This window comes from Fusarium keratoplasticum, chromosome 3 (genome assembly GCF_025433545.1).
Source record: "Fusarium keratoplasticum isolate Fu6.1 chromosome 3, whole genome shotgun sequence".
Lineage (NCBI taxonomy): Eukaryota > Fungi > Ascomycota > Sordariomycetes > Hypocreales > Nectriaceae > Fusarium > Fusarium keratoplasticum.
Genome location: NC_070531.1, coordinates 2577253 through 2598290, shown reverse-complemented (window position 1 = coordinate 2598290; position 21038 = coordinate 2577253). Strand labels below are relative to the sequence as shown.

At 53.9% G+C, this 21038-nt stretch overlaps 7 protein-coding genes across 7 annotated transcripts; 2 read left to right on the top strand and 5 right to left on the bottom strand.

Moving 5' to 3' along the window:
* Positions 1-80: 80 nt before the first annotated feature.
* Positions 81-1182, bottom strand: NCS57_00415400 (uncharacterized protein; the record flags this gene model as incomplete). Its single annotated transcript, XM_053054125.1, has 2 exons — positions 81-674; positions 727-1182. The coding sequence occupies 2 exons, from the start codon at positions 1180-1182 to the stop codon at positions 81-83; spliced, it is 1050 nt and encodes a 349-aa protein (XP_052916285.1).
* A 1286-nt stretch (positions 1183-2468) lies between these two features.
* NCS57_00415300 (AB hydrolase-1 domain-containing protein) lies at positions 2469-4900 on the bottom strand (the record flags this gene model as incomplete). Its single annotated transcript, XM_053054124.1, has 5 exons — positions 2469-3845; positions 3896-4191; positions 4241-4336; positions 4398-4477; positions 4590-4900. The coding sequence occupies 5 exons, from the start codon at positions 4898-4900 to the stop codon at positions 2469-2471; spliced, it is 2160 nt and encodes a 719-aa protein (XP_052916284.1).
* A 620-nt stretch (positions 4901-5520) lies between these two features.
* On the top strand, positions 5521-6000 carry NCS57_00415200 (uncharacterized protein; the record flags this gene model as incomplete). Its single annotated transcript, XM_053054123.1, has 2 exons — positions 5521-5566; positions 5618-6000. Exons 1-2 carry the CDS (start codon positions 5542-5544, stop codon positions 5998-6000), a joined length of 408 nt encoding a protein of 135 aa, XP_052916283.1. The 5' UTR covers positions 5521-5541.
* Positions 6001-7242: 1242 nt separating this feature from the next.
* Positions 7243-8529, top strand: NCS57_00415100 (Metallophos domain-containing protein; the record flags this gene model as incomplete). The annotated part of the gene is made up of 1 exon (XM_053054122.1): positions 7243-8529. One exon carries the CDS (start codon positions 7243-7245, stop codon positions 8527-8529), a length of 1287 nt encoding a protein of 428 aa, XP_052916282.1.
* Positions 8530-9071: 542 nt separating this feature from the next.
* Positions 9072-10606, bottom strand: NCS57_00415000 (Transaldolase; the record flags this gene model as incomplete). The annotated part of the gene is made up of 6 exons (XM_053054121.1): positions 9072-9305; positions 9381-9764; positions 9827-10110; positions 10261-10272; positions 10329-10347; positions 10568-10606. 6 exons carry the CDS (start codon positions 10604-10606, stop codon positions 9072-9074), a joined length of 972 nt encoding a protein of 323 aa, XP_052916281.1.
* Positions 10607-12683: 2077 nt separating this feature from the next.
* On the bottom strand, positions 12684-15341 carry NCS57_00414900 (putative endonuclease LCL3; the record flags this gene model as incomplete). Its single annotated transcript, XM_053054120.1, has 1 exon — positions 12684-15341. One exon carries the CDS (start codon positions 15339-15341, stop codon positions 12684-12686), a length of 2658 nt encoding a protein of 885 aa, XP_052916280.1.
* A 1916-nt stretch (positions 15342-17257) lies between these two features.
* On the bottom strand, positions 17258-20981 carry NCS57_00414800 (C3H1-type domain-containing protein; the record flags this gene model as incomplete). Its single annotated transcript, XM_053054119.1, has 4 exons — positions 17258-17469; positions 17557-17824; positions 17874-20248; positions 20306-20981. 4 exons carry the CDS (start codon positions 20979-20981, stop codon positions 17258-17260), a joined length of 3531 nt encoding a protein of 1176 aa, XP_052916279.1.
* Between the last annotated feature and the right edge of the window lie 57 nt (positions 20982-21038).

Sequence of the window (21038 nt, the reverse complement as noted above, 5' to 3'; positions counted from 1 at the left end):
TATCCCGTATTTCTTACAGGTTTCCTTTACCCAATACAGCGTTTTTACCCATGTACATAACAATGAAAAGAAAAGGGCTTCTATACAGCAACACCCTCTGCGGTAGGAGTCTTGCTCTCACTGTCGCTCACGCTGTCGCTCTTGGATGTCTTACTCTTCCGGCTGCGCAGACACCATAGACCCTTGAGACCACCATCATCCAGCTCCAAAAGCTCCTTCATGCAGAACGCCGGGTGGAACACGTTGAGAACAACCACGGCAACAACGATCAAGACACCCTCGAAGCCGACAAACATGTACTGATCTCCCATGACGGGGCCTTCCCACCCCTCAGACAACTCGGCAACTCGAAAGGCACTCCGCCAGAGGATGCACAGGGCAGCGACAGACAGAGCACCGAGGAAGGCCTTGAAGCGGCGCGAGTTGCGTACCTTGCGGACCTCTGGGCGCTGGTCGAGGGCTGCTTCGCCGAGGGCGCGCTGGCGGCGGATGGTGCGGAGGGCAAAGTCGAGGGAGCAGAGGATGAAGCCGAAGATGGTGATGACCTGGAAGGCGAGGCCGGCGATCATGATGTTGGAGCCCACCTTGGGGTCTTCGTGGTTGTGAGAGGAGACTGAGGCCATGCCGCCGCCGAGGGCCTGGAGGACGAGGGAGATGACGTCGCAGGGGATGAACTTGGGGGAGGTTAGTTATTCGAGGCTGGTGACTGTTTGACCATGAACTTACAATTCGAGTGTAATATTCTGGAGGGAGTCTCGAGTTCTCGGGTCCAAACGCTGAGACAATCCTTCGCAGGCAGAGATAAACCCCAGCAGCCATGAAAGCTGGACCAATGGTCAAGCAGCAGATCTGAACGAGGAAACCATTCTCACTCCAGGGGTTCTGCCAGCTCATGATACGACCAATGTATCCGAGAATCTCACAGATGAGACCAAGGATAAGAGCAACATTGAAGGCAGTTCCCTTGCGTGTGACGATCCAAGTGACGATGAAGCCGATCAGGGAGGCGGAAAAGATGGCGAGGAAGGCTGCATTGGGAGCCAAGTCGAGACGATACTGGTAGAAGCTGGAGACATTATCGCAAATGTCCGACTTGGGATGCTCAAAGCACCACGTAAAGAGACCACCATCATCAACAAATGTTTGGTTGTTCAAGTCTGGGACGTCGTCGTTGGTGGACATGGTGGGCGGTTTGCCGAGAGTTGAGGCCAAGACTTTGGGTGAGTCTGCCAAGCAAGGGACAAAGTTGATAGAGTTATCGTCGAGTTATGTATGTATCGCTTCGTCTTGTTGAACCGGAGTTGATGAATAGTTCCTCCGTCTTACTGCATCTATTGGGTGTGGTATCGGGCTGACTCACGACATAAAGTCAACCACACTCCAAGAGAAAAGAAGGTTATTGAAAAGGTAAAAGAGAATGGGACACAACTAAAGTACAGCACGGATATAACAGAAAAGAAGAAAAAAACCCTCGCTCAGCCCAGGAAATGGATCCTTACTTCAAAAGGATTCCCTTCATCTCAGCCCCGGAATTCGGGCATAAAGATACCGCCGGATTGGAGCCTCCGGCAGGTCCCCGTGGCCCGCCGGGGCATCTTTCAGCTCGGAATTGACCCGCCCTCTTTTACAGTATCTGTTGGCGCTAGGGCAGGCAGCCTTATACATGAAAGGGTGGTCGATGCGAGGGATGGGATTGGACGTTTCGCCAAAGAATGCGAAACAGCGTGCGCGGCTTCGTGTGATTTTCGTATACTACGTTGTAGTTTCATGTCCTTGCCGTGTAGCAAGGGCGTCTAGACTCTGGGGCTGTGCAGATTTTAAGATGAAGAGAAATCAGCCTGGGCGGATTTCAAGATTCTGATATCATCACTTTCAACCCAACAACATAGCCTCCACATGAAAAGAGCGTGTATGCACCTGCGCGTACAGCAACATCGAGGGAGGCTCGTAAAAAAACTCAATCTGGATTGATAAGCGAACCCGCCTCAATGAACCCTGTCCTGGACTATCCCTATCCCGTTGCCAAGATCGCCATTTCCATTGCAACGCTATTTAACGCGGGAGCCTCATGTCAACTCTCAGCCCCAAACGAGGTCGTTCAAGGCTGAAATTGAGCACAACAAAAAGACACAAAGTAGACAATCTCATTTAGATATTCTTCGGCTTTCAAGCCATCTGCCGCGTCATCACGGGCCCACTTTATTCAATCACCATCGTACGAGTTTAGATGGATGCCAGGGTCAAATGTGCCAAGAACGCCAAGCTGACATCGACCACTCCATCACTCGCACTTCTTATCAAACACTCTGCTCGACCCTCTTGAACGATACCTTTGTTGCTGCATTACATAGAAAATGTTCGACGTTATATCTAGTCCCACGAATTAACCATCTGATATAAATGTATCCTGCCAGCAGTTCAAACTCCACTTGACCCAACGCCCTTTTCCAGTCACACCCCGTTCATAGTTACTTACTCTTCTTCTTGTCCGGGGTTGTGCTTCTACTGTTGTCTGCTGGCGTTCCGCTGACGCCGCTCTTGGTCACCACACTACCAGCCGCTTTGCTCGCTCCCACGCTGATTCCTCGGCCAGAACGCATGCTGTCGAGGCTAATGTTGCTTCCATTGCTCCCTCTGCGTTTGGCACTGGCCTTGATCCTCGCTGTCGTTGGTGATTCATGGCCTTCGTCAGGGGAGCCTCGTCCTGAGAGCCGACCGCCACCAGGTAGGTCCGGGGTCACTGGCCGACCGTCCACGATGGTGCCCGCAGCGAGACTGACCCTTGCCCGTGTCGTGTTCACCGGTGATGGAATCCCAGTCGAATGCTCTCGTGCACGGTGCGGAGCCAGGGGAACACCGTTGCTCTGGCTTTCAACGCTTGGCGTGAGTGTTGATGATTCGCTCTCGCTTCCCCGGTATGAGTATCCAAACGCGTATCCTGAGCCAAGGAGGCTCTCTTGCCTGCTGATGTAGTATTTGTCGTACTCTTCTTTAGAATGCTCGGCATCCGTGAAGCTGTCGAGGGCATCGAACACATGTTGAAAGACTTGAATGTCGACGTCCCGGGCCCATAAGAAGTCGAGATGCTCGTAGTGAGGAATCTCGGTCGCTACCGTCTGCGGCGGTAGTTCCTTGAGCATCACCTTGATGTCAACCAGGGAGTCGCTCCCTCCGTAAACCAGAACAATTGGTGTCTTGATGTTTCGCGTCGGGTACTTGGCAACCTTGGAGTACTTGCTGGTCGTGATGACACTCATCGGCTGGTGAACATCGTCATCATACATCTGGAAACACTTGTTCCGAATGATTTGAAACCAGTGGACCACACTCTTGGTGCTCGTGAACGAGTAGAGATGTGGGTAAGCTGCCAGCTTCTGGCTTGCCGAGATATTCTTGGTCTGCCAGTTGAACAAGAAGGAAAGTCCCATATCGATGAGCTTGCTGAAAATGGGTGGGTACAGAAGCGTCTCCCACATGGTTGCCGAGCTGAGGATGGACCTACGACCGAACAGCAGGAACAGAACTGAGGGAGAAGCTGTGACGAGAGCATCAACGATTCCATTCGACAAGCCAGCGGGAGCCATAGCCGGCGCAAGAGCAATAAAGACGTTGACCTGCTGGTTGAGTTTGGGATGGATAGCCAGGGTGGCAAAGGCCTGCGCTGTGCCTTGAGAGAAGCCAATGTAAGACAGACTCTCCTGCTGCGTTGTGTCGAGGATGTATGCAATGCTGTCAGGAATGTCATGGAAAGCAAACTCGTCGATGGAAAAGTCCCAGAAGCTGAGCGATGTTGGCGAGTGGTGAATCGACTTCTTGGAGTACTTGTTTCCTCGATTATTGCCAAGCTATAAGGGTTAGTCAAGATGAAAGTCAAGATGAAAGAAATGAGACCTACCCAGACATCATAACCCCTCTCAACCAGTTCAAAAGGCAAGCATCTATGCCCATCCGTAAGAGCAACCCAAACCTCAGAGTTCATGAGAAGACCATGGTGCATGTAAATCACCTTCTTGCGCAGGCTCGTCGGTCCAGAGTTGACCTTTTGCCCCTCCTCGCCCTTTCTCCACGCCAGGCGATGAAGACCGAGGAGGTAACCATCTTTGGTTTGGGCAATGTGCTCTTCAGCCTCGTAGCCCCAGATCCGACACAACTCGACAAAATCAGCTGCGTCCCGCACAGCTGTTGAGATGGCTACTGAGGGTCAGCCTGAGCACGACAGCAGTTTATAGTGTTGACCAACATTTTCGCCTGTTCTCCGCCCTCTTCTTGGCAGGGGGAGAAAATTTGTTAAATAACCGCCTTGAAGCTCGATAGAAGAATGAAACGAGGAAAGGAGCTGGGGATATCAGTGTCAACAAAGCCCACACACCGCTCAGGAGGCGCGCATCGCGACTTACGCAAAGCCAGGGTCAAGACTCGGATGAAAGCCTCGAGACCGACGAGGATAAACGACCCAACGAGCGCGACATACTCGTGCCTACAGGATCCAAAGTTAATGATAATGAGGCTGGCGCACAGATGAAGAGGCGGCAGACCGCCTCAGCGACAGAGGGAGCAGATTGGACTGCACAGGACAGGGGGCGACTCACGGACGCAGCCTCCCGATGAACGGAATAGCCATCGCGACAAGATCTCTCAGATGAGACCAGAGCCGCCGCGATAGGATCTCAACCCTCGATTCTGTGTTGCGAGAGGGACCAGGATGAGAATGAGAAGGACGCCGTTTGGCTTTGGCAGCAGTTGGAGGTGATGTCACATGCAATTGGGGAGCCCGACGTTGACGTTGAGCACTGACGTTCTGCGCTGGCGCTGGTGCTGGCGCTGCTGCGAGAGGGTGACAACGAATCATGACCTCAGCGACTTTAGGCGAGATTGGAACCAAGTGGACAGGACGGGCCATTCCCTTTGCAGCACCGAAGAGCGAAGACGAGATCCATGGAAAAGAGTTGAGATGAGGCCTTTAAAAGGGGCCATATAGGTAGGAGTGCCTGCTGTCCTTGACCATTCCATTCATGCCTTCATCTTTCATCATCAGTGAGACATTCATTCATGGCTCCTATCGTGTTGAGAACCTTGAACATGGGTGTCTAGCACATGCAAATGTCAGGGTCGAGTACAGTGGATTGGGTGCTAACTTTCAGTGGATGCAGCGCTAAAGTACCCGCCCCTTTCGTGGAACGTGGACGGCCCCGATAGCGATTGGGTTTGAGAGGAGAGAGCAACAAAAACGAAGAACAATCAAGGGAAAGATAACATAGAAACACATGATGATAATAGTAGAGCTTCACTTACCTTGACCATGAATATTGAAGTCCGTCATGTCTCAGTCGCGTCGTGCTGTTAAGCTTAAACAGCGGTAAGATGCAAGCAAGTGTGGCTCATGCCCGCAACGCCACAATCGGAGCCTCAATTCGTCTCGATGAGCCAACCAATCACAGGCCGACCGCAAAACGAACCCTTTTGGTGCAAGCCTCGAAGCCGTTTTGATCCCGTCCCGTCCATCACCTGAGCTGCCATCGACCGAAAAACCACCAGCCCAAGATGCCCAGCTCGTGCAAAGAACTGCGTAAGCCGTCACCTCGACCTCCCAGCCGCTCGATCTAACAGTCAATTTCAGGCGAGGCCCTCGCGCAGTGCCTCCAGGAATCAGACTGCGTCATGGTCCAACGCAACAGCGCCGCCGACTGTCTCCGCGAGCCCCTCGTCGACACCCTCCCCCTCAAGTGCCGCCAGCTCAAGAAGGGCTTTGGCGAGTGCAAACGCGGCATGGTCGACATGCGCAAGCGGTTTCGTGGTAACATGCCCGTCGCCTACCGCACCATGGAGCAGGCCGAGGAGGGCAAGGGATATCAGCTGTACGCCGGACGTCCCGCCTTTGCGGGCGGCGTCAAGGAGACGGACGGCAACGAGCCTATTCCCAAGGATTGGCGGGAGATTGAGAACGAAAAGTACAAGGCCGAGCAGGAGCAGCAGCGGCAACAGCAGCAGCAGAAGAAGTAAAAGAGGCGGAGAGATATATTGACCCTGATACTGGGCCGGCGGGGGCAATTGAGTGAGGATTTCGATGGTGATGATGGCCACAAAGGGAATTCCGGAGATGGATGACCCTTTACTGCTGGTCCAGAGAGCGGTGCTTGGTCAAAAGGCTTGGAAACAGCCTCCTCACACAAGACCCGACCCGGCGTCTCCGGAGCATCCGCACGCAGGCACATTTTAATCTGCGGCTCACCGTGACGGACGGACGGACATAAACCGTCCATACTCCCCTCCTCCTCACATGTTGTACAATATTTGTATCTTGCATCTCGAGTCTCTGGGATTGTTCATTATCATGTAGTCATATCACACATGGCCCAATCAAGGAGGTTGGATCTGGCAACACAGCACAATTGCGAGACAAATGCCGTCCTCCAAAGCTTACGGATGCCGCCATGACGAACGTGTCCCTCACAGGGCTTTTTCATATCCGGTCTAAACAAGGTCGATCCTCGAAACGCCTCGCCCGGCACTGTAACTTAATTATGCTCCCGAGCCGTCCCCCACAACCCGCGAATCCATGGGATTCAAGAGAGCTAATCAAAGTCGACCAAACCCCACGCGCGCTCCCGACTTTGGAAATTGCCCTTGTGCCCTTTGTCCTACACACCCCCCGAGTCCAAGTGCGTAAGCCCCTGTGCTTGTTCCTTCCTTGGCGAGGCCCTGTGACGACCTGTGAAAAACCTCATCTTGCGGTCCCAAGAGGCTTGGCTTCGCCCATATCCCGGGGTTTAGTGAGGTGGTGGTGGTTGGGGATGAATGGATGTCGGGTTTATCTTAGTGGCCATTTTCCCTTGTCTTGTCGCCTGCTTGCTTCCCTATCTTGTCTCTTGTCTTGCCGCTGCCATTGCTCTTATCATCCTACCATTGCATCCATCGTCTCTTCCCGTCTCACCACTCCCGCCCGGCCTGAGACTTGGATCGATCGGTGGGTGTAAACTCTCCTATCCTCCTATTCCGGCCTCCTATTCTTCCTTCACTTCCATTCCTCTTGCTCATCTTTTCCCTCAACTCATTGTCTGATCCATGAACCCCTCGTCCATCCGCCAGATCCGGTAATGCGTCCTCCTCCGCAGTTCGCGTCACCATCATCTTCGTTGTCGTCGTTGTCGTCATAGCTTCATCAACCGCGAATCGCCCCCCTAAGCTCGCCGCCCTCCCTTGTGACCAACCCTCCCGCCGTCATTCGCCCCTCCCCCTGCAGCCATGGCCATAATGATCACGGCACGGCAGCGGAGGTTGCTCGTCCTACTCTCCACCGCATTCTTCGTCTTCAGCGTCTTTTACTGCTGCTCGCGCCTCGTCGCACTCACCATGCCCCACGACGACCAGAACAACTATGACCATCCCAAGGTCGAGATATCGAGAGCCGATAACCCCATGTCTTACGGCATGTACAACCGACCCGCCTACGACGGCATCGACCTTGTTAGGAACCTCCCGAGCGAATACATTCCAACAAAGGACAACGGCCGCCGATTGGTTGTTATCGGTGATATACATGGCATGCTCGACCCCTTCGAGAAGCTGCTCAAGAAGATCACCTTTGATCCCAAGCGCGATCACATCGTCGCTGTGGGCGACATGGTCAACAAGGGCCCCAAGACCCCCGAGCTGATCAACCGACTCATGGAGCTCAAGGCCAGCGCCGTCCGCGGAAACCACGAAGATCGTGTGATCCTTGCCTGGTCGGCCCTCAACGCTCAGCAGGGTGTCCAGGCATATCTCGACTCGGAAGCGGAAACAAAGAGACGCGGTGAGGAGGAAGATCTTAAGACGGCACGAAGCCTGAACGAAGCGCAAATGAATTGGCTAAGGAACCTCCCCGTCATCCTATCCGCCGAGCCCATGTCCCTCTTCATCGTTCACGCCGGCCTGGTCCCCGGTGTCCCCGTCCATCAGCAGGATCCCTGGGCTGTCATGAACATGCGCACTCTGCGCTTCCCCCGCGCCGAGTTCCGCATTAAAGAGATTGAGAAGAAGCGCAAGCAGGAAGAGAAGAAGAAGAAGCAGGAGCTCGAGAAGCAGCAGGAGTTGGAGAAGCAGAAGGAAGAGGAACTGAAAAAGCTTGCGGAAAAATTGCCCAAGCGAGACGAACCCTCCTCTGACGAAGAGAGCCAAGAGGCTTCCGTCCTCGTCCCCCGCGCTCAACCCGATCCCGTTGTCGCCGCCGCCGCAGCATCGGCCGGCGATCCCGCACTCGAGCTTCTTAGCACTGACCGCGATGTATGGATCCCCGTCAATGACCGTGGGGGCGAGCAATGGTCCAACCTGTGGAACAGCGAGCAGAAGAAGCTCCCTGCCATCGAGCGTCGTACTATCATATATGGCCATGACGCCAAGATGGGTTATAAAGAAGACACATACACTTTCGGCCTCGACTCGGGTTGCGTCAAGGGCAACGCTCTTACTGCCCTCGTTATACAGGGCACCGAGGATGGCGGCTGGAAGCCTCTGACCTTCCAAGTTCAGTGCAAGAAGGGCTGGTTCTAGTCGGGCACCTGTGATTTCATGCTATTTATCGATGTCATCATGACCACTCTCGGGCAGCATCAAGATGGGACATAGGTGTTGGGTTTGGCAGGCCAAGCGTGTCTTTCGATGGGTGGGTGGCGTTCACAGGTCTTGTCGGTCGGATCAAGAACGGCGGTGTTCATACCAAAGCATCTAAACATGGAGTTTGTTGTACTGTAGTTAAATCCCAACTTGGGTCCTAATTGTCTCACCGAGGGCTTCATTGCTCATGGGCCTGACATGTTGTCTTGATTTCCTATGCAAATCCTATCTGTGCCTGTCGACCTTCTCTTAATGACCCTCCCAAGCCGCGGCCTGTCTCCGAATCCATGTGAATGGATGGGTAGAGTGTGATATGTTCGTGGTATCATCAACGATAGCTTACAGGTGAATATCGCGAACCAATTCAAGCCAATTGCGCGCAGCCAGCCTCAATTCCACGATACCTCCCAAAGCAACCTTGCCCTATTAACTTTTTTCTTCCTTCAATTTCTTTGTACTCATTATGCGTGGTAGCTAGCTTAGGCGAGCTTCTCCTTGAGGATACCCTTGAGGGTAACGGCGTCAGCAGCGAACTTGCTGATACCCTCACGGAGCTTCTCGACGGCCATCTGGTCCTCGTTGAAGTCGAAGCGGAAGAGGGCCTCATCGTTGATGTAGGTCTTCTTCTCGAGGTCCAGAGCAGCGGCCTCCTCAGCGTTGAGCTTCTTGGGGACGGCCTCCTCGGAGTTGAGGAGCTCCTCGAGCAGGTTGGGCTGTAAACCATCAAGTTAGTAACACATACATTTCGTACTCAATGTTTGGATCTGTGTGCTAAATGTGATACTTACGGAGATGGTCAGGTAGTCACAGCCAGCAAGCTCGGTGATCTCGCCAGTGTTTCGGAAAGAGGCACCCATGACAATGGTGTTGTAGCCGAACTTCTTGTAGTAGTTGAAGATGGCCTTGACAGAGGCGACACCGGGGTCCTCCTCCTTGGCGTAATCCTTCTTGGTGTGAGCCTTGAACCAGTCAAGGATGCGACCGACGAAGGGAGAGATGAGGTAGGCGCCGGCCTCGGCAGCGCCAATGGCCTGGACAAGCGAGAACATGAGGGTAAGGTTGCAGTTGATGCCGTGGTCGCGCTGAAGAATCTCGGCGGCCTTGATACCCTCCCAGGTAGCGGCAATCTTGATCAGGACACGGTCCTTGGAGATGCCCTGCTCACCGTAGAGCTATGGAAAAGTGTGAGCACGATCATATGGCTTGATTTACTTCAAGACCAGGCAAAGCTTACCTCAATAAGGTGAAGGGCCTTGTTGACGGAGGCCTGGGTATCGAAAGAGTAACGGGCATCAACCTCAGTGGAGACCTTGCCGGGAATGATCTTGAGGATCTCCTTGCCGAACTCAACGAGGAGGCGGTCGAGGGCATCGTCAACCTGCTGGTCGACAGAGCCACCCTTCTGCTTAGCGTAGTCGATGGCGACATCGATCAGCTTGGCGTACTCGGCCTTCTTGGAGGCAGCGAGGATGAGGGAGGGGTTGGTGGTAGCATCCTGAGGCTTGTACTTGCCAATGGCTATCGAGAACGGTTAGTATCTTGTTCGATCTATCATATCATATCATGACCATGGTGGGGGTTGTTGAGGAGGTGAGAAGGTGGCGACTCGACGTGATGATGGGAATTGAGAGCTGGCGAAAACGAGGTTTCTGGGAGGGAGACACTAACAGGCAAAGTCACCTATGGAAGATGAGTTAGCATTGAGACATAACTAGCTGGGGAAATGCGGTAATTACCAGAGTCGGACACAACAGTCTGTTGAGGTGGAAAACAAGCAAGCGGTCAGCAGAGAGTCCAACAAGGTGATTGTGTGAGTAACGAGGTAGCAGTATGAGATCCAGTAGCTGGAGCTTCAGGATGACGATAGCTTCCATCATCTTTCTCAAGCTGCCTCGAAACTCAAGCTATCCGGATCTCGACACATTTCTCGTCGCGATACTAGACGACCTGGAGGGGCAGTGGTGGGGTGACGTACAGTGCCGGTGGCCTTGAGCTGATCGAGAGAGGTAGACATGATTGCTGTTGTTGTTTTGTGATTGATTCAAGATTGATCACACAAAGGACGAGAAGAGGATGAAGAGGAGAAAGAAGGAAGAAGAGGGAAGAAGAGGGAGTCAAGGGGAAGAAAAAGATTGGGGATTCCCACCAAAAGTTGGGAAGGTACCTGACGTAAATGCGACGACTCGCGCCTTCTTTGCTGTCTCTCCCTCGCCTCCGTCGCCCCTCCCCCTCGTTCGCTGCGCTGCACCATGCGCCCATGGCCCATGGAAGGTACGGCATCCCGGTCGGAGCGGGGCTCCCGATTAAGTCATACCTTCACCTCACCTCATCCCGTACCCGCATCCGCCGCCGCCGCCCTCATGGCTGGTCGTGGAAAGAAAAGGCCGAAACAGCGAGGGAGCTCTTGAAACGCTTCTGAAGCGAGAAGTGTAGGCCAATTCTTTGATATAAATGTGCAACCTCGTAAAGCAGACTCTGAGGCTTTCTTTGGTATACTTTGAAGTCCTCTTTGCCCCCATTTTGGCCTGCTAGTAGCTGGTTTCAAGTACGGTGATGCTTCCGATGTTAGCGGGCTGTTCCAATGTTATTTTTTCCACCCTGGACGTCAATGCTACAGCCGCACCAGCAGCAAGCAAGCAAAGCTGGTGTATAGACGCTGGCCGGCGAGTGCATTGACCGACGATTCTGCAATCTTTTCGGCCTGCCACAGCAATTGGATTCTTTCTCTGACCGCCCGCTCAACTAATTCTCTCATAGGCCATTCACCTTTTCACGATGTGTCGCAGCTTTAGACGAAGAGAGAGAAATGACACGCTGGCTGGTCTTGGTAACTGCTACCGCCGCTCACCCCCACCACCAGAATCAGAAAAACAACCCACCAGAGGTCCAAGCCCAAGCAGACAGACCCTCGAGCCTCGATGCGAGGCCACTCGAAAGGAAACCCCCACCCCGCTGCCAGCTTCTGTGTTGGGTCGAGCCCAGTCGCTTCGATAGGCCCGTCATTCCTCACGTCGCCATGTCCACCGAGAGAGCCCCCGACAACGGACCCCACTTGCACACCTCAACATGATGCCCCGCGGAGCCCCTCCATCATGCCGTTAGCTCGTGGACTTGGAAATCCGTGGATACTGAGAGAGCAAATGTGTGATATTAGCCTGTGGAGGTGCTCACCTTGAGCGTCAGGCTGCCACATTTAGCCGCTCCCCCATTCCTGAGATATTGCCTGGGCTTTCTGGGGGTTTCGGCGCGGCGCGGCGCATCTGATTACCCCCCGGCGAGAAGAACTGGCCCAACATGGGAGATATTTCAGAGGGCTGCTTCCCTCCATTCTGGCAGTCTGGCCACACATACGGCAGCTCCGGTCGGCATCATTCCTGATTCCAGAGACACCCATCAAATCTCTCCCCACGGCACGTGGCACCGAACCCCGACACTTGGTGGCCGATATGGCCGGCGTATGCTCGGCGGGGAGAACTCCGACGTTTCCGGAGCTGCCGCATAGATGCCCCCGGAGGTCCAAAAACCGGACCACGCCTACCTAGGAAGAACACCACCGTCACCAGAGACATGCCACCAAACGGGCCGCCATCGTCGCCATACATCTCGGAGTTCTGACCACCTCTAGCTCGCAGGAATCATGGATGCCTCCCATCATCGTCGTCGGCCGCCTGGACCTGTGTCTCCGGGCCCATATTTCCGACCGTATGCTCTTCCACGTCTGCGCGAATAGCTAATCTAGCTTTTGTTTGGCAGGGAATCAATTGCGAGTGTTGATGATTAATGTTGACTGACGCACTCAACATGTTTGGTCAGCCATTATCCAAGCCATCCTCTGCTTGGCGCGCAACCCGTCTCTGGATGAGAACTATCTGTGCCAGTAATCTTCAAGGAAAGTGATACATCAGTCATCCGATGTGTTTTGGTGCGACTTTTTTCTTTGTTTTTACAGTATGCCTCATCTAAACCGCACCCGCAATTCCAAGGCCACGCCGAGACACCATTACATGCATTTTTGTTTCGCCTATTTTCAAAAGCTCGCCCTTCGTAACCAAGTTCGTTGACGCGTCAATCTCGACCAGTCCGCGCTCGCCTTAATCCTCAGTGATATCACCATACTCCCACATGCCCCGTCGCTCCTGCTTGGCCTGGCTCTCAACCTCCTTAAGGTGCTTCAGAGTAGGCTCAAATGCCTTGCTGCGCTCCCAGGCCTTGAGCTTCTTGGGAACCATGCCGTAACCGCCGGCAACAACCTCCTTGTTGATCGAGTCGTTGGGACCAGGAAGCTCACCCGAGGAGCCGGTATCGTAGAGCGTCACGTAGCTCACGTTCTCCTTGTTGTCCACGAAATCGAAGCTGGCAACCAGGCGCTTGTTCTCGGTCAGCTCATAGATGAAGCCGATAGCATCCTCAAAGTAGTCGGCGCCGGTAGGGAGCTGCACAAATGACAGGGAAGCATCAACGGCCTGAGCCTTGAGCTTCTGCGGGCCGAACTTGGACTGATCCAGGGTGCGCAGGTGGTTCCAGGGGATCTTCTCGCTGTTGCCGTAGTCGATGTAGACGACTTCAGACTTCTTGGCGGTGCGGTCGTTTGCCCTCACACGAGCTCGGTACCACTGACCGTCGGCGGAGAACTTGGCAGACACATACTCGCCAGTCTTGGGTGCGTCCTTGAGAGGGTTGTTGTTCTTGGAGTCGAGGTGGAACTTTCGGAATTCACTCGTAAGACTCTCTAGGGCGGCCGTACCCTTGCCAATCTCCTGGATCTTGATCTTACCATTAGCGTCAATGTTGGTAATAACAACATCGCGGTAATCGGTAGGCTTCTTGTCGATCGACACTTCAGCCTCGGGGGCAGCATCGGCAGCCTCTTCCTCTTCATACTCCTCATCTTGGGAAGGGTCCCAGTCGTGCCACAGACCAAGTCGGGCCTCCTTCGCCTTCTTCTCGGCAGTAAACAACTCAGCAGCGTTGCCTGACTTTTCAGCAGAGTAGGCATGGACAGAGGCCAGACCTTCTTCCACCAACACCTTGGCAAAGTTTTCTCGGTTGATGTACAATTCGCCGATGAAACCTCCGACCTTGTCCATGTCGTGGATGTCAACCTCGCAGTCGCGCTGGTTGCAGCGGCGGTTGGCAAGCTCAAGTGATTCCTTTCCGAAGGGCTCGCCACCCTCACCGTCGGCTCGGGGAGCTCGAGGGGCGCGGATGCCGCCCAGGACCATGGTGAGCTTGACGTTCTCGCGAGGGATCAGGATGGTGAATCGGGAGCCTGCCTTGCAGAAATCGACAATGGCAGGGACCTTCTTCTGTCGCTGCAGAGTTGCCAACATAATCTTGGCCTTCTGTGCGTTTTCAGAGAGATCAGAGTACTGCTTAGCCTTCTGGGGCTTGCCAGACCACATGCCCTTCTTCTCCTCCTTGGCCTTCTCCTGAGCAGCAAGCAGCTCGTCATAGTTGGGGGCTCGGTCGGTATCATCCTTTCGGTGTCGGATGACGGATGCCCATCCGTTCTCGACCAAGAGGAGGTTGATGTTGGTGTTCTTCTCAGTAACAGTGGCGACCTCTCGAGCATCGAAGCCCTCAGACGCAGGCTTGGTACCATCGATGCTAATTCGCACGTGCTTTCCTATAAGCTTCTGGCGAAGGAACTCCTTGGCCTCTTCTCGGAAGGGGCTTTCGGAGGGTTCTGTAGTTCGAGGTCCTCGGACGCTGCTGATGTTGATTCTCTTCTCTGCGGTGCCAGCCTTGTTTCTGACAATAATGGTGTCTGCGCCAATAATCTTGGACACAATCATGTCCTGGTTGCCACCCTCAGCCTTGGCAACGTGGTGCTTGTGGAGTCGGATCTTCTTGGACTGGGCCTGCTTCTCTGCGGCACGGAGAGCAGCCATCTTCTCGCCGAGCATTGTGGAGTGGAAATCATTGCAACGAGCGAGGCCCTCCTGGAGCAGGAACTCTGCAATGTTGCCTCGGGGGTGGAGGACGGTGGCCACAAGCTGACCTTGAGGGCTAGCGCCGACAATCTCAACCTTGACCTTACGTTGGAGGAGTCTTGTCTCGACGAAAGCCCTGGCCTCATTTCCGTATTCCTCGGCGGGCTGGGTGGTGCCAGTCGAGGGCAGTGTTCGCTCAGTCGAGGGGGTTCGGACACCAGCAAGCAGAGTCATGGGCTGAACATGCTTCTTCTCCGAGAGGAGGAGTCGTACCAGAAGTCGGTCACCGCTGAGAACTCGCTCGACGATACCGTCCACAGTCTTGCCCTTCCACTCCTTCATGAAATCGGGGCCGCCCAGGTCGTTTTGCACCTCGATGATGCCGCCCACACCCACATGGAGACCCTTGTCCTCAGCCTTGGCCTTGTTCTCGAGCTGGCGGAGGGTTTCGAGTCGGTCGAGAACGTCGTCCGACTCTTCCTTTCGGCCAGCGTCCTCGCGAACCTTCAGCCAGCCAGCCTTGACCAGCTCATCGGGCAGGTGGGTGCCATCCTGGAGCTCAGCAGTACCAAAGTCGCGGCCCGAAGTAGGAATGGTATAGAGGACGGAACACTTGACAGGCTTGCCGACGACGAGATTGCGAAGGTACTCTCGAGACTGGAAGGCGAAAGGCTCATCGCCTTCACGCCTCAGATGGGGAGCGGTAACGTAGGCGAGGGAGAAGGTTCGCTCAGCATTGGGATTGTTGGGGCTAGTCAGGATCAAAGTGTCGCCACTAAGAACGCTCTTGACGTTGCCAACAAACGATTTGGACATGATGGGTGTAACACGAGACGGAGCGGGAAGACCTAATAACAAAGGGCTTGTGTTAGTCGAATCATGCGAACCATCGACTAATAGCTGCGGCGAGGCGCAGAAGGGACGGGAGACGGGAGCTCGAGGGCAACAAGCGCAGCACCAAGGGTTTATAGTGCCACCAAGAAAGTGCCTATTAGCTGCGAATTGGGCGCAATGCTTGGGTGCACTTGTTGATGGAACGATAAGCTCGCCGTCAGTTGAGCTCCAAGCTCTTGATCTTCCACCAAAGCTGCCACTTGACACCGCCACATTGGACGGACACATTGGAGCGGAAAGAGGGGCACGCGAAGAGTGTCAATTAGAAATCAACATGATTCTACTTACCTAGAGTAGAGGGGGGATGACTTTCAAAGGATGAAGCCTTGCTGAGAAACTTGAGAGCTGCTCAAACAAGGACGATTCGAGGATAAGAAGGAGCAAGGAGGAGCTTCATCCAAGCATCCCGTGTGGAGTTGAAGTTAACTGCCCATGAATGGGTCGTGTGCCTTGTGGAAAGGTGGCCCCAAGGCCGAGTTCGCCGCTAAAAGGCCACCTTGGCATGGAAGTGTGGGGTCAGAGTTTAGGGGGTTTGTGGCGGGTGGATGCCCTGGGGCGAATTCGAGTGCGGGGCACAAATCGCCTGAGCAGCTCCCTGAGCTCCCCTCAATGCGCCTGGGGCACCTTGAGCCTCATTCAGAGGAAGAGACAACCAACCCGGATGAGCTGATCTTCAGCTCGACGTCTTGAGGTGGCGTGGCTAATTGCCAACCAGCGTTAGACTTAGGGCATGAAACCTATTGGCCAAGTTGCTAACGGTAAGCCGATTGCTGATGAGCCTCCCGTCAACATAAGGCAATTGCTCCTCTTATGATGCAATTAGACTATCTGGGGTAGAGTTGGGTAGAGCTCTGGTACAGGTAGACATTCTCCTAGATTTAATTGGCCTTTTTGATGAGACCCAGTGGGTAGAGTCTGTATTAATTAGAGGTTTCTTTGCAAACATTTGTCATAAAGTACAAGTTAAAAGAGTACAGGGGTAGGTAGTTTGCCGCAATGAGCATGTCAAATATCTCCGTTCGACAATTAATGTTCATTATTGAATGGATGTTAAGCATTTACTCTATGTGATAGCTGTACTCCTACATTGGCAGTGGATCAGTGTATGGTTGCTAGACTATTCTAAAGCTGGACATTGCAATTAAATGCATTTCAATCAAATAGAAGGGAGAACACGCAATCAAGCGAATCAGGAGGGATGGCACGAGTTATGGGACGTTGACGCTTGAAGAAAAGAAAATGATAACTGATGTTGCTGCTCAACTGTGCGGTGTATTGCTCTCCCATAACGTCTCCTCGGACATGATCTCAACATACACTCAATCGACCTCATATGGTGCTGCTCCCAAGTTGCATGCACAAGGGTGTGGTCTGAACATATCTTTAACATGAAATAGATGGCTTTTACTCATGAATATCACTACCTAGCACCCCCTACAGCCAGATGACACGAGAACTTCAAGGTTCTCCAGTGTGTCCCCCCAATATATCTCGAGACGCTCGAGCTCATTTTTGCCATCTTGTTCCTCGTGCTCTTCCAGTTCGCCACCACTTCTCAACGCCGCCAGTCTACTGCAATAGATAAAAATAGATATCGTCGAGAAAGGAACAAGGCAAGAGGGTATCGTATACGCGCCAAGGCCGGCAGCGGTAAAGGAGAAAACGAGAGGCGGAAGTTGGCGCAACCATAGAAGCGTGGCAATTGAGGGATGGCCCATCACCGCCAGGCCACCAGGAGTGCAATGGTGGCTGGCGGAACGGCATCACAAAGGCCAGAGGCGGGATTACGGGTTGGAAAGGGGTTGTCTGCATGGGAATGGATACTCTCACGAGCGCCCTCATAAGGTGACACCACCTAGAGGAAGGACCTTCGACTTGTCGCCATGGAATTTGGCGCGGTATTCGATGATGCCTTGACTGATTGTCTGGAAGTCCTTCACCTTTCGGTTGCGGAAGTCCGTGAGCAGTTCGCGAAGTCCTGCAACGTAATCCTGCTTCTGTTCCCCCTCGTAGTTACCATAGGCACCGAGCTGAAGGAGGATCTGGTCATCTGTTGCCGTTTGGCACGTTAGCGTTCCCTCCGCTGGCATTCGCCTCGGCTTGTGGTTTCTCCATGGTAAGCCAAAGTGACACGTACCCGGGGCTTGCATCTCTTCAAAGTGCTGGAACGGACACTCGTTGCCTCTTGGGCAGCTCCCTTCGGTGAGTTGATCAGGGCATACTTCCTTTTTCACGTCGATTTTGTTGCTGTATGTCAAGGATCGCAGGCCCCCAGACACTGAGTCTTCGAACTGGGGGTGAAAGCGATACGCCCTGAAGTAATGAAGAGGTGTCTCGTACGGGATGAACGATGACCGAGGGCCATTAGTCTCCGGCATTCCCTGCGTCGTCATGGCTTCGTTGACCTGCTTTGGCGTTAGCTCTGCGGTGAATGGCAGATATCAAGTGGTCTACTTCTCCAATGTCATCAAATCCCAACTCTCCATTGCCTGTTGAAATTGCGTGAGGAATGGGCGACGTGACCGAAGCGCCCTGCATGTCAGCATCAGTCGTTTCTAGGAGCGTGTCATCGGCCACATTGCTTTGGCTGGCCGGGGACTGTGGATGGCTAGGGGCCTGCTGAGATGGCAATTCGATGCCTGCCTCTGTTGGTTCATACTCATCCGAGGACTCATCAACTTCGTTCTCATCGTTGCTGTCACCTGCTACCTCTTCCATAGCAACATCCTCTTCTAGCTCTGCATCATCGCCATGGGCAACTCCAAGGGGTGTGCCCTCTAGAGGAGTTTGTGCGTGATTTGCGGAGCTTGGAGTGTTAGGTGTAGATGAATGGTGATTTTCATCAGCAATGCTCTCGACGGCTGCGTGCTCGTTTGTCGCGGGTTCGACCTGGACTGCTTCAGGTGCCTCTGCAGCCTCGGCCATATCACTGCTTGAGGATTCATCCATGGATGCATCTTGGTCGGCCTCGTCACTTGAATGGATCGCGTCGTTCTGTCCCGGAGATTCCACAACAGCATCATCCGCAGCAAGCAGGTCCGGCACTGGTTCAGCTGAGCGAGAGATTAGTCTTCGGGATGAAACGAGTTCAGGCGCAAGTTCTAGTCCGCTTCGTCTTCTCGTTTGGTGTTCCGAATCCGGGGGCTCACCTTGGATGGCGTCTGGTTCGGGCTCGCTTGGCCGCGAAGCTGGTTCAGATTCAGACTGCAGTGCATCTTGCTTCAGTCGCTCCTCTTCAGCCAAGCTATCTTGAATCTCCTTTGTGATCCTAACGACTTCAGATTGCAAGTGCTCCAGCCGAACAGTCTGTTCCCTCCTACGGGCTTCCAAGATGGGTAGGCGTTCACTGGCAACTCGAGCGCGAAGTGCAGGTCTCGCTTGTTGATCTCGGGCCCTGGTTTTGGGTAGAGTCTCGAGCGCATTCAAAGACGGGCGGCGACGAAGTGGTGTGGACGCACGACCTTCGCCAACAGCAGCACCCGACCCCAGCTCAGTCGACACTGTGGGTGTCGACACCGCAGGCGTTGGCTCGGAGGCGGCATCGACACTACCCTCCTTTGATTGAGCTTGGGATTGAGGAAGAGAAGGTGAACCGTTGTTGGACTGCTTTGCCTTCTTACGGGCTTCCGCTTCAGCAATTTTCCGTCTCATATCCTCGATCTTCTTGTTCATGTTCTCCAAATTGACCTTGCTGTTAACATTGGATGTCGGAGTTCCCGCTGCCTTGGGGCTAGAAACTGCGCGGTGAGATGCACTGTCGGGCAATGCTGGATGGTCACGGAAGGAAATAGTTCTTGAGCCAGGCGTCGTGGGCCGTTGGATCGAGGAGGGTCGAAGCTCAGGAGAATCGATCTCCATCTCAGCATCGTCTTCGTCATCGCTGACATCAATCAGGAACGGCCGCGAGTCACGCGCTTGACCAAAGGGGCGTTTCTGCGCGGCAGCTGTAGATTGCTCGTTGAGGTCTGCGGCGACAGGTCGTTTGCGTTGATTAGGGGCAGGTGATGGCGCGCTGGACGACAAAAACAACCCTGGAATGGAGGGCGCCGAGGCTGTATCAGTCCTGTCCGGTGCGGCCACTTGCTGATCGTCGAGGTTCATTGCATCAGGGGATACAGCTCTTGGTGTCTCGCTCGATTCAGGCGCCACAACGGATGATGGAACAGGGATAGAAGGGGCCGGGGCCTGCGTTGCTTTTGCATTCGCCTCCCGCGCTTTCATGAGTGCTTCCATCTTTTGCTGTATCAGCTTGGACTTTTCCGATTGAGATTTAGTCTTCTCGGGCTTGCTGATAGCAGTTGTGGCAGAGGTGTCCACAGAAGCCTTTGAAGTTTTGTGGTCGTCCACAGTTGCTGCAGTTGACTTGGAGCCCTTCGCAGCCAGCAGCCGCGCTATTCGGTCTTTTCGCTCTTCCGACTTGTCCTTGGCTCGATCTGTGCTCTCCGACTTCTCATCGTTGTTGCTTGTTGTCATCAAGTGGCTGCTTCCATTATGCGCATTGCCCGATGTGTCTGTAGCTTGGGGTGCCGCAAGCACCCTGGTTTCTTCCAAAACTGGGGCATGTGCAGTGATGTCGAGACCCAGTTCCATGAACAGTTGATCGAGAACCATTTTGTCCACCCCCTCCTCAACGTAGTTCTGGTATCGCACATTGAGCGGCCAGAGGCGGACGATTGCGTCTTGGGCCCGCTTCTTGAACTCGAACAGCACTTTGTCCGACTGGCTTGTTTGAGTATGTCCCATTTCGCTGTCACGAACATGGACATGTTGGGGGCGGTTTGGGCTCGTAAGTTCGATAACTTGAGGGGGTCCATCACTGCGTGGTGTTTCTATGCAAAGTCAGTAAAGAAGGCCGTTTAATAAATATCAGTAGGGGGGTTACGCACGAGCGCATGACGCGCCGTTTTCGAGGCCGTTCGACTGTATCTCGCGCGGTGAGAGATAGGGCGAGTACGAGCCAGAGCGGTCTCGAGCAGGCTGGTCTCCGTTCCAAGCGTTTTCCTTGGAAGATGCGTTGGTTGGCAAGGCCGCGGTTGCAGGAATCTGGGACCTGGCATCGTGGTAGCCAACCTGGGCTTTGTGCCCTAGGCTTTGCGGATCGCGCGCACCATTTTTGGTAACGTCAACCTCGCCAGGCTCATAGATGTCCTCCAACTCTCCTTCACTGACCTCTCCCTCTTCCATAGCATCATCATCGGTGCCTGAGCTGTGTTGCTTATTGTGCGCCACGTGAAGGTCCTTTGTCGTGAGTCCAACAGGTGCGGTGGTCTGTTTCATCGGGGATGGATCGTTTGGTCCGGTTTGCGCTTCGATGGGGCCGTGAGGCCAGGCAGATTGCCATGGCGCGGTGTCGTGAGAGAAGCCCATACCTAGTCCAGGTATGGCGGTGTGATTGTACTTGTAGGCTTCCACAGTGCCATGGCTATAAGCTGCATGCTGGTCTTCCAAGGTTGCGCTCGTGAGGAACGGCGGCGCGGCATACGCTTGACCTGGAGGGTATTCATAGGGTTGTGATGTCTGGTAGCCATGGGGAGGCCCATAGCCGGAACCGTAGAAGCTCATCTTGGCTACGATGGGAAGAGCTTTTGGCTCTTGGCGATTCCAGTATTGGTTTGATAG